Source organism: Hyaena hyaena, unplaced genomic scaffold, assembly GCF_003009895.1.
Source record: "Hyaena hyaena isolate Hyena2069 unplaced genomic scaffold, ASM300989v1 scaffold_74, whole genome shotgun sequence".
Lineage (NCBI taxonomy): Eukaryota > Metazoa > Chordata > Mammalia > Carnivora > Hyaenidae > Hyaena > Hyaena hyaena.
The window spans coordinates 2,307,201-2,319,601 of NW_024080706.1; the positions used below are offsets into that span (position 1 = coordinate 2,307,201).

Consider the following 12,401-nt stretch of genomic DNA (forward strand, 5'->3'; position numbering starts at 1 on the left):
ATACCTAGAGGAAACCTATTCAATTTAACTTCCCTTAAATCAGAGAACCATTTAGAACTTCAGATTATATGAAATGCTACCTCTAATTGTTATACAGGCTGACTTCCTGCCCAAATAGGAAGCAGTTCTCCTACAGTAATAGACAAAACCAGAAACTCTTTAAACCTGTAATTTTAAATACAGTTCAGTACGTCAGTTAGGATTTTGGATGTTTTACGTAAAATTCAGAACTAATTCGACATCTGTATCACTATTAGTGACCCAGAGGCATTGAAATTTCAATTAGTCCTATAACTTCTAAATGGTTCTCTAAATGTAACTATGGCTTATCTGGCCATTAAAGTGTTTCTGACCCTAAAATATAATATGCATGTTCAAAAATGAAAGAGGAATAATAAATTTATATAAATGTTCAATCTCATTCCAAAAATGTCTTACAAAAATGTTTCAGTAAGTACTTCCTAAAAACATTTAGCAGGTTTTAGGACCTGAAAAATAATTTGCAGTTGGAAAAACACTTTTTCTGAGGAGAAGAAATTTTCTAGTTTTCAAGACAATTTATATAGTAACAGGGAAAGTCATTCAAAAAATTAAATTTGGGTTCAAGATAAGTTTTAGAAACAGAGCATTTCATTTAATCCCTAGCAACAAGTCTGGTAATGATAAATGTATTCCTAACATGTAACCTACATGCAGACTATGGAACAGCTCTTCCAAGGCCAGAACAGAAGCTCCACTTAGGAGCTAGGATCACCACCACAAAATATTACCTCGTGGGGCTCCCCGTGGTCCACTCTGCCCAGAGCCTCGCTTGAAATTCTGCTGATATCCATCCTAGAAGACAAGCTAGTTAGTACTGAACAAAAGGTAATTTTTTAAAATGCTTTCTCATCTATCTATTCTTAGTGCCTAACACAGAACACAAAATTTGTCCTTATTCTTTTCAGACATTTCAATAGATCATAGCTACAAGTTATTCTGTAATTTACTTTTTATTCTCAAAAACATTCAATGAGATGTCTCTGCTCTTAAAATCATTCTTTTTTCTCCTACACAAATTAATTTTTATTTAGGTGTAATTAACATACAGTATTTACATTAATTTCAGGTGTACAATATAAAGACTCAAAAATTCTATACATCTCTCAGTGCTCAAGACAAGTGTACTCTTAAGTCTTTTATCGGTTTCATCCATCCCCCCATCCACCTCCCCTCTGACAACTACCAAATCTGTTCTCTATTTGAGAGGCTCATCTTTTTCTCTCTTTTTTGTGTTTCTTTCTTAAATTCCACATATGAATGAAATCACGGTATTTGTCTTTCTCGGACATTTTTCATTTAGCATTATACTCTCTAGGTCCATCCATGTTGTTATAAATAGCAAGATTTCATTCTTTTTTGGGGGCAGAATAATATTCCATTGAGTATATATACATCTTCTTTATCCATCTATTGATGGAAACTTGGGTTGCTTTCACATCTTGGTTATTATATTATGTATAGGTATTGTTTATATCCTAAGTAGTGCTGCAATTAACAGAGGGGTGCGTGTATCTTTTTGAATTAGTGTTTTCATTTTCTTTGGCTAAATACACAGTGGAATTACTAGATCATATGATAATTCTGTTTTTAGTTTTTTAAGGAACCTCCATACTGTTTTCATAGTGGCTGCACCAATTTGTATTCCCACCAACAGGGCGTAAAATCATTCCAATTTTAACAGACTCTAAAAAATGAATACCTATACTGAGTGCTAGGAAAAGCAAAAAGTCATCATTTTCCATAATAAAGTACCTTGTACAAAGGTGCAAAATAGCCTCAAATTCCTTAGTTACCTAAGTCCAAACAACCCCATCAGTCTATTTCATTGGTTTACTTAGGTCAGGTATTATTTTAAAGCACCTTCTACCTACCCGTTGATAGCCAGAGTAGTCCCGGGGAGCACTGAACTGGGACTGTGTGTAACCACTGTTTGGAGTATTAGAGAATGAAGGACGGTATCCATCATATCCTCCTAAAATTTAGGACAAGAAAACAATTTTCTTATCTATTCAAGGAACTTCTACTTTCTTACTAATAAGGGAAGAACTGAAAAATTATAAGCCATGCCAGTTATTCAAATTAATTTCTAATTTCCCATCCTGATTCAATCTGTTCCTAAATTTTTGAGTGTTAATTTCCTTAGAAGAGAACATTTTCACCCATCCATGCACACACACCCCCCACATACCGAAAAACAAAAACAAAAAACAAAAAAAAACATAAAGTCTGATAATGGAAAGCAATTATCCCCTTGGAGACATGGAAGACATGGATTTTACATATACAAAAACACTCATTACCAATGTTGTCAATTTAACTACCTATAATATACTAAAAATGTTTGAATTGTACATAAAAGGTTAATGCAAAGAGATACATCTTTTTCCCAAAAACTATATAACATGTTTCTATTTTACAAATCAAAAAGGAACATGAACTTGCTACTTTTTTTTCTTTACCTCTGAATCCATTGGCAGGGCCCCTATATCCATTCATTAAGCCTCTAGCACCACGGGAACCACCACGAGACACACCACGACTGTTGTAATAGGGCTGACTGCTACGTGGAAATCCAGTGTTCTGCTGGGGAGGCTGCTGGTGGTTACCAGTCACTTGATGGGGCTGGTCCTGGGAACCATGGTAAGTGCCAACCACTATGATAAAAAGAAAAAATTTATACACACACACACAGCTCATTACAATTTTTCTTTCACATTTTCTGCGTTCAGAAGTGTCTTATACTTTCTCAAATTATCTTCAAATAAATTTTCATATTTACAAGGAAAATTACACATTAGGTCCCTATTTTTCTCCAGCCCATATATTAAGCAATTATCCAACAAGAGTTCCAAACCCTTGGAAGCACACAATGTGTGAGAGCACAAAATTCTGTCCTCCCAAATGGAATGAAAACCTGTATTATTATACATTTTCTGAGAGGCATCTGCCTATGAGCACAAGAGACTCACAATAATTCCAAAGATCTTACATACTATAACAGTACAATTACCACTGTGTACCATTTTTTTTTTCACTATAAAGCTTAGTAGTAGAAGCTTTCTTATTCTTTTAAATTTCCCTTGATACTTAATGAAACATACAAAACCACACTCTCCAATAGCTAAACAACCATATGGTAGAATATTCAGTCAATTATGAAGGTAAAGCAGAAATCTTCAACTTATACCTCCTTTAATGCCTGATTCCATTTCAAGTACTTTTAAAATACAACCAATTTAGAAGACCATTAAATAGTACTCACACTGGCACTCAACCTGATGAGGTAAAGAAAAGATTCTAGACGGTTCACACTACCTTGCACACCCCCTTCTTCCACAATGGGGAGAAGTCTAGAATCTAGAAATCTTCAAAACTTAAGTCTAGAGGTACCTTCTGGGCATTAAGCAATGTTCATAATTCACCGGGGAGAAAAGACAGGATACGAACAGTACCTTTGGGAGGGGAGGAAGGTATAGACTAGAAGAAGGTCCACTACCCAGGAACAAAAACAGCCAGCCCAAATCTCTCATGTTTAGGCAGAGAGAAAAGGTGGTATAACTCTTTAAAAACCTGACCGGATATATTTTATGGCCTCAGGAAACCCCAAATACATTCATCAATTTTTAAAATGCTATTTTGCAATGAAAATGCCAAAGTATACCTAGGAGAAGGGTTGTCATGGCTCCTATTTGAACTATCCAATTAATGGACTAATTACACTATTCACTGTGATCTTTCTACACAGACGCCTTTCACTACATTCCTCAAATTTAAAATTACAGGCAAATATCACGATTACAGATAAACATTTTCTATCTAAAAAGATTCATTCATACACATGTAGAGAGTGGTCAAAGGAAGTGAATTTTCAACTCACTTTTTATCAGTAAGAATTTTATTAGTCTTGGTCAAATTTCACTGCAAGAAAACTCACAGCAATAAATAAAACTCATACAATTAAAATGTGGTCTTTATTTTAAAATACCAGAATTCCTTAAAAAACAACAACAAAAACCCCAGAATTTCTTTTTTTTTAAAATCATTTTTTTTTTTTAAACATTTTATTTATTTTTGAGAGCAAGAGACAGAGCACAAGTGGGGCAGGGGCATAGAGAGAGACGGAGATACAGAATCTGAAGCAGGCTCCAGGCTCTGAGCTGTCAGCACAGAGCCCAACGTGGGGCTCGAACTCACAGACCGTGAGATCATGACCTAAGCTGAAGTTGGACGCTTAACCAACTGAGCCACCAGGCACCCCAAAAACCCCAAAATTTCTATTGAAGTGTTTGTACAGCATAAACTGGAAGTCCATAAATAGCCAGATTCTGCCATATCGTTTTTTCGTGTTGTTCCTAACTAGATACTACAGACGTACTGGGGGCCTACAGACATTGTGCTGACATGCTTATGAGTACATGGCAGTAATTAAAGGAGCCTGAACATAAAGCCCAACTATATCATTCAGAAGCTGAACAAAAATAGCATAATGGATAAATATCTATCAGATTACAGGCTGATTCAAACTTCCTACTAATTAGTGGATGCTGAATACTATAGGGATATGTAAGAATTCAGTACTGAAAACCCCATAATGTTCATCAAAGTCTATCAAGAAATTAGACAATTAGAATATTTCATAGTTCTTTCAGTCAGTCTGGTAAAACTAAACTATTAACTCCTATGATTTTAGCAAGGTTTGCTAGTTTGTTGTGGGATCCCAATTAAACAACTGAGGATTTAAATAACCAAAGACCTGGGACGCCTGGGTGGCTTAGTCGGTTAAGCGTTCGACTTTCGCTTAGGTCATGATCTCACTCTTCGTGGGGCCCCGCGTCGGGCTCTGTGCTGACTGCCAGCTCAGAGCCTGGAGACTGTTTCAGAGTCTATGACTCCCTCTCTCTCTGACCCTCTCCTGCTCACGCTGTCTCTCTCTCCTAGAAATAAATAAAACATTAAAAAATAAATAACCAAAGACCTAAGCAGGTATTTAATATGTCTTACAAAGTTAAGCAATCTAAGATATCTCTATCTACATTATTATGACAGATGTGGTCAACTTAAAGCCAACAGCCAACTTATGTATAACCTCACTTGCCAACAAGAATTTTGTTTCAACCTAGTTCTACCAAATGCAGCCACCACAAGGTTTTTGCATGTTTTACTCTGATTATAATTAGCACACTGACAACCAACCCAACTCCTTACTGCTTCTTAACTTTGTATAACTAACTTACTACCTACCAGGTATCCTGCTAGTTGGCTTCAATTAATTAGCAATTAAAAGTAAAGTTGATCATAATCCAAAATAACAAGTTCTACTAAAATCATGGAATGAAAGAGGGATATTATGAAAGCTTACTGACCAAAGGAAAATGGGTTTAAGGCCTCCAAAGAAAAGTGCACGTAATTCACATACAATAAATATGGACTTGATTTAATTCAGGATCTGCAACAAAAAATCCATAAAGTCTACTACTAAAACAAAAACTCCTGGACACTGCCACTTTAACGTGTAAGCCCTCCTAACACTGTCAGTAATGGTGTTGGAAAGCACACAGCCAAGGAAGGGACCCCGGTTTTCCTACCTGTTTGAAGCTGTTCTTGCTGAAGGTCCGTTTGTTCTACTTGGTGAGGCTGACTAGAAAAGCTCTGGTTATAACTGGCCTGGTACTGATTCTGCTGTTTCAAAGTTTCTGGTTCATTAACAGGAGGAACTGGGGCATTCATATTGAACACCTGTAAGTAAATAAATGATTACTTCATCCTCTTAAAGATGCTAATAATTTCCTTTTTAACATAGCAGACCTCAATACTGGTTTTACCGAAAAATGTAAGTACATTACAGAAGTCTCAAACACACATATTCCCCCCATATACATATTTATACTTATATAAATACACATACACCATACAGCACTTAAAAGAAAGCATAAGTGGAGATCAAAATCTAAAAAGACAAAAATCAGCAGTCTTGGAAATGTTATTGTAAAGAAGAAATCTTTTTTAAGAGATGCAAACCACTGATACAATGTTACTTATAGAAATTAATTCTATGAACTTTGAGTTGAATTTTTTATTTATTTAGATTTTTTTACTGACATTTTAACCAAAAGTTAATATTTTAATTAACCTTATAAACTTTCCCACGAGCCCTGATTTAACTGTATCCCATTAATTACAGTATTCTCATCATTTTCTAGAAATTCTACAATTTAGAGATGCTTACTGAAAAACCAGGATGAAGTATCATAATAGGTGAAATTCACTATGAGAAACTGCAAGTAAACTGAAAGATTAAACAAATACAGGAAAATGTAGACTATTGTTAAATCTCGGTAATGATTTATATATGACACCGTAGTCTACTTTTCTGCATGTTTATTTTTGTTAATCAAAAGGATGAAACTACAAAACAGGAAAATATGAGAGCACATAACTCCCAAGACTCACATTTATATCTGGGAGAGGGAAAAATCAGAGTTTATCAATTAAATATACGCTATAGTTGGGTAGAGGCACACTCAAGCACAAAGTTAAATGAAGACTTTTTCGTTGGAGACTCTGGCATGATGATAGTACACACTAGTACACACTAACATTTAATGTTAGTTTAATTAATTTACATACCGTTTGCATGGACTGGAATGGAGCTGCGTTTACATTGATTCCACTGCTATGTAACGGTTTGCTCGTCCCAGCCTGGAACACCTGAGGCTGAGAAGCAGCCGGAAGGGATGATGATGCTGTAGTCTGGTCTGTATTTAAAGAGATTGTTGCCTAAACACAAAGTGAATAGATGCACTTTAGTGGTAAAATAAATTTAGCCAAGTCTACTATCCAAGTCTTAGTATGTGAAGAAATTCAACTGGGAGGTCTGGGTGGCTCAGTCAGTTAAGCATCTAACTCCTGATTTCAGCTCATGATCTCACAGTTCCTGAGTTCGAGCCCCACGTTGGGCTCTGTGCTGACAGCATGGAGCCTGCTTGGGATTCTCTCTCCCTCTCTATTCCCATCCCCCATTCATGTTTTCTCTCTCTCTCAAAATAAGTAAACTTAAAAAAAAATTAACTATTTTATAACAGCAAAATACTGTATTGCATGCTTTAGATATAAAGAATCACAATATTAACAGTAATTTACCTCTGCCCAATTCATGAGTAAGTGCCTCATCAAGTTTATGTTACCTAGTAACAGAAACTTGCCTGAATCTGGTCAATCGGTTCCTTTTGTGGTCGTTGCTCTGTAGCATGAGAAGGCTGGTACAAGGGTTGAGATGCTGTATACCCCTCACTTGTGGATGAAACCAAAGGAACCTACACAGAAATAAAGCAATCAAAGCTGCTTTCTGTTATAAACCAACTCTAATACAGACAGGGCTAAGAAGTAGACAGATACACCTGTTAAGTAAACTATAAAACCTAACGACTGCAAAAATACATCCAAGTCCAGTTATGAAGTCCCCTACAAATGCGTCTAAATGGCAACACCTACACTAAATTGTAGAATTATGAAATTTAAAATGTGTCTTCTCAAATTCTACTCAGTTCAAAATTTAAAATGCATCTTTCTTATTATCATAAACACAAGATTTAACCAAAAAAAATTTTACATCAGTAATACAAAGGTAAATGTAAACATGAAAATAAAGGTAGACAGCTACCCATGCCAGATTTGTACAATGTTAAAATTTATACCTGACCTCATTAAGCTAATTAAAGAAAGAGATCCAAGAACTGATTAAAAACAAATGTGCAACAATATTTCTATCATTCCTACCTGTGTAGCTTCTGGTTGTACAGGAACTTGATTAGGCTGAGCAAGTCTAGATTCAGAATGAACTGCAAAATTGACCAAAATTGGTGATCATGAAAATCAGTAGGAACGTATAGGCAGGATTTTAGCTTTCAAGTAAGCATCTGGTTCCCTGGTGGTCATTATTAGTCAAACTCTCACAACTGCTTTCGCTTCTAGAAGGCATAACCCTGATATGTTCTCTAACTCTTGGTAGAGATATTACAGAGATAGGAGCTCCCTTCACTTTGGAGAAATCTTAACTACCAAATTAACTGTATTAAACATGCTTTTATTCAGCAACTCCTTTTACAAAACTGAAGACTTAATAAATATGTTATTTTACATAGTTCCAACTTTTGTGCCCTTAATGACATGTTCTGGGGGGGAGAAAAAAAACAAGACTCAAAATTACTAATGTCCTTGAGAAAGATGGTCCACTTAACCCAATATAAGACACCAACAACTCTATTTAGGCTACTATTTCTAATGATGGTGTAAGACTAGTAAGAGTTTAAAACTTCATTTTGTCTTTTCACTCACCTTCTCCTTTCCTCTTAAGCATCCTCTTACCCACTTACACTGTTGCATCTCATTTTTACTTAAGTTACAAAATGTTCAGAAATTCTCCTAAAAAGCAACCATCCTTCAGAGAAGAACACCTCTATTATTTTTATGCCAAAAATAGTTTTGAAATTTAAAAAGCCAAGCAAAATTTCATCTATATAAATTATAGGAAATAGTTCCCACGGGGCTGGAAGAGAGGATAACTAGTGACTGGAAGTGGACACAAATAGGCTTCTGGGGTACAGATAACGTTCCATTTCTGGGTGCTGGTGTGTTCAGTTTGTGAAAACTCTCCAAACTCTACATTTTCACATATTTAAATCTATATGACAATAAAAAGCTTAAAAAAACAGAACCATAGTTATTCGTATTATAGGAAAAAAGAACACTTCTTATCAAATTAAAAGACACAAGATCTAAAAGTTAAGCAGATGTTAAAAAGGGAAAATTCATTTTCACATTCTTTACAAAACCTGAAAGTACTGGCCCTATATTTCTCATAAAAAAATGTACGATTACTAACCTGGAGGGCAAACCAGCTGGGGCATATCCATGTTTTGTGTTGGATTCATAGGCTGTGCAGATACAATGGCAGGATCAAGTGTCTGGTTTTCAAAATCCAGCATTGAATCCTACAAGTTAGGATATAACGGAATTAAATAATGTAAACACATAAGCTTTCAGTTAGTTAGTGTCTGACTAAACTGCACCTACCTGTATGAAATTATAGGGCCCCTGCATTTGCGCCATAAGATCCTGGACTCGCTGTCTTCTCACAAGGGGATCTGCCTGGGCCACCGGAGTCAAAGAGTGGGGCTCTGGTACTGAAGGAGATGCAGCCTGAGGCTGCTGCTGGAGTGAATTTACCACCTAAAGTGGAAGCAGTGGGGGGAGATGCAGACTGGTAGAATCAAAGAGCTCCATTCATGACCATCACAACAGATCCCTGAACTATAAATATACAGCACATAAACAAGATAGTAGGCTTTAATGTAGTTACTCCAACTAACCACAATTATCCCAAATTTAACATTCAGTGCTATCTCTTCTACAGTATTCCCTATTCCACAGGATCACCATGTAGCTTTTCAGATTTACTTTATAAACTGCTTTCAAAAGAATGACTACCCATGCTTACTTCCTAAAAAAACATATTGTGCTTAAACTGCTCTGCTTTCTATAGTAAGTAAACTTATATTTATCAAATACATATCCACCTCAGTACCTGATAAATAGCACTCAAGGAAAGTTACTTACTATTGTCATCAACACAGCACCATCAAAGAGTTTCAAGAGAAAAAAGTAACTTAACCAAAACTAGCTTTTCTAATAATTGACCTGTAAAAGTGAATAGGATGGCCTGAGGCAGTCAGAAAAAAATATGAAGAGGGCCTCTGAACTAGACATGAGGACCTGAAAAACGGTAATGTCAATTAAGGGACAGAATTAGGAAACATTGCAAGAAGTCTACAGCATTAGGGAAAAGGAGGAGTCTAAGAGGACACTCCAACATATCCCCTGGAAGGTGGGGCTTTTCTCCATGTGAAAGCCCAGATTTTTAAACAGCAGCCTGGCATCAACAATAGAAAATCATATACTGTAATAATCCTAGATAACTTTTTTTCCCCACTTCCACAGATAACTTCATATAAATTTTCTTTGGCTAGATCAGCAAAGCAAAAATTCTATTAAACATACACAGGGATAAATAAATTGCTTTTTAAACATAATGATCCTGTCATATTTAATCAGTTTAATATGACAGTAAATGTGCTAATAATGCAAAATTTTAAATCTTAATTTGTGCTGAGGAGAGATAAAAAAGACTAATTTTTTTTAATGTTTATGTTATTTTTGAGACAGAGAGAGACAGAGCTTGAGTGGGGGAGGGGCAGAGAGAGGAGGAGACACAGAATCTGAAACAGGCTCCAGGCTCCGAGCTGTCAGCACAGAGCCCGATGCAGGGCTCGAACCCACAGACCATGAGATCATGACCTGAGCCAAAGTCGGCTGCCTAACTGACTGAGCCACCCAGGCACCCCTAAAAATGACTAATTAAAACAAAAGACCAACTTCGCAACTGAGAGAACTCTTACCTCAACTGTTTCAACTGTCCACTCATCTACTTGCTCCTTTTCACCACTGCTGAACTGTGTTTCTGCCATAAATTGCCTATTTACATACTGCAAAGCAAAATAAATGTTTGAGAACTCTGTTTGAAAGGCAGAAAAAGAAAGCTAGCATTAAATAAAAAATCATACCTCTGTTGATTCAACTTCGCTTTGTTCCGTGTATTCTTCTGCTGGCTCAGGTTCTAAGAAGTTAAAAATGCATATAAATGGGTGTAAGAAAAATTTTTTTAATTAACAATTCATTTAGACTCCAAACAAGTTAACAGTTTACATCAAACATCCAGAATTTATTTATAAAGTTATAATAATTAGCAGTAAATTTCTGTATTCCATCATTCTTACAATAATATATTTAGAAAGAGTTTTCTATACTATTTATTCTAGAATAAACTAGGCTCAAGAGTAGTTATTTGGGATTAGGTATAACACCAATAAAAAGCTAGAGTAATATCAGAAAGCAGCATACAGATCAAAATCTCACTATTTTAATCTACTTGGTAAAAGTGGTTGGAGGGGGATGGGGAGGAGACTTCCTTATGTTGATCTGCAACTATAAATTCCACCAATGTGCAATCTTCCCTTCTCATTTCAACCTAATAGCTAAGACTTGTATAAAGTGCTTACTAAGTGCGAGGCACCATATACATACTTCATGTACCACTTTCACAACAGAACCTGAGATGGAGAGAAATTCAGTCACTTGCCCAAAGTTACACAGCTAATCAGCGTCAAAGCCAAGACTTCAATCTAGGCAGTCTGATTCTTTTTAACCATTTCAGAATTCATGTTCTGACAATGGTTCCAATGGTACTCAGAATTTTATTAATCAAATTATCATAAAAGTACTCCTGGTAAGTGTTTACCTACAAATTAGTGTTGTACTGAAGTTAATTAGAAAAGATCCCTTGCCATTGAGAAATTTACAGTTCAAGATTATAGAGTTATAATCTCCCCATCATTTAAAACACACACATCCTCATACTATCCATATATTAGCATGGTAAACAACAATAAATCTAGGTATGTCAGCCAAAAGGTACTTAAAAAGTCCTAAAACACTTCCCTTCATCTGTACTCCAGGCAACCAATATTGCAACAAAAGAAGTATCAGTTTGTAACAGTGATGAAAACCAGTAAGTAAGTGACTGATATTTAATACCTCTGGGAATTATTCTTAATATGCATGGTTTTAATATTTTGTTTTGTTTAAGGTTTCCTTAAAAATCTCAATGTGCATACATAACTATATAAATGAATAGCTTGAACTTGTGGCAAAGGAAGAGTAAAACCAGGATTCCTAAACTACAGTTCATATACACATAAGTACTCACCAGCTTCAGCTACCTGGTCTTCAGCTGCAGGTGCTGAGGCCGCCTCTTCTTCCTCACATAGCCCATTCTGGTGGTTGTGGGTGCTATCAAAGTAGTTTGACTGGAAAACACGCTCAACAATCTCCTTTAGAGCTTTATCTAAAAATACAACATGAATTATCATGTTAGACTATTGGGTATGCCTGACCTGAGTAAGATTCAACATGCTACAAAATATTGTGGTAAGAAAAAAAACCTTATCAACTGTTACTGAACCATACATACAAAAAACATTAAAGTCCACTAAGGACAGAAATTATGGAATGACAAAGAACAAGAAAAACCTATTAGTATTAAACTCATTTATTCTATGAAAGTCATTGCAAAAAAAAAAAAAAAGCTGACAGTTATCATTTATTCATTTTTATTTAGCACCTACCTATATGTTAGGCAATGTGCTAGGCACATTTACATACAAAGTATGTAAAAGATACAATATCTGCCCTAAGTTTACAGTCCAATAGAGAAGGGTTATCAGATACAAAAACAGTAAAATCAC

General features: G+C 35.7%; 1 protein-coding gene across 1 annotated transcript in view; it reads right to left on the reverse strand.

Moving 5' to 3' along the window:
* CAPRIN1 (cell cycle associated protein 1) overlaps positions 1-12,401 on the reverse strand; it is a 39,337-nt gene that overhangs the window by 4,088 nt on the left and 22,848 nt on the right. Inside the window, exons 7-18 of the mRNA XM_039233351.1 lie at positions 11,864-12,001; positions 10,662-10,714; positions 10,497-10,583; positions 9,115-9,270; positions 8,924-9,032; positions 7,819-7,880; positions 7,245-7,355; positions 6,670-6,819; positions 5,628-5,778; positions 2,502-2,696; positions 1,914-2,014; positions 771-834 (exon numbers count right to left, since the gene is read on the reverse strand). Coding sequence (XP_039089282.1) covers positions 771-834; positions 1,914-2,014; positions 2,502-2,696; positions 5,628-5,778; positions 6,670-6,819; positions 7,245-7,355; positions 7,819-7,880; positions 8,924-9,032; positions 9,115-9,270; positions 10,497-10,583; positions 10,662-10,714; positions 11,864-12,001 — 1,377 coding nt within the window. The remainder of the gene's footprint in view (positions 1-770; positions 835-1,913; positions 2,015-2,501; positions 2,697-5,627; positions 5,779-6,669; positions 6,820-7,244; positions 7,356-7,818; positions 7,881-8,923; positions 9,033-9,114; positions 9,271-10,496; positions 10,584-10,661; positions 10,715-11,863; positions 12,002-12,401) is intronic.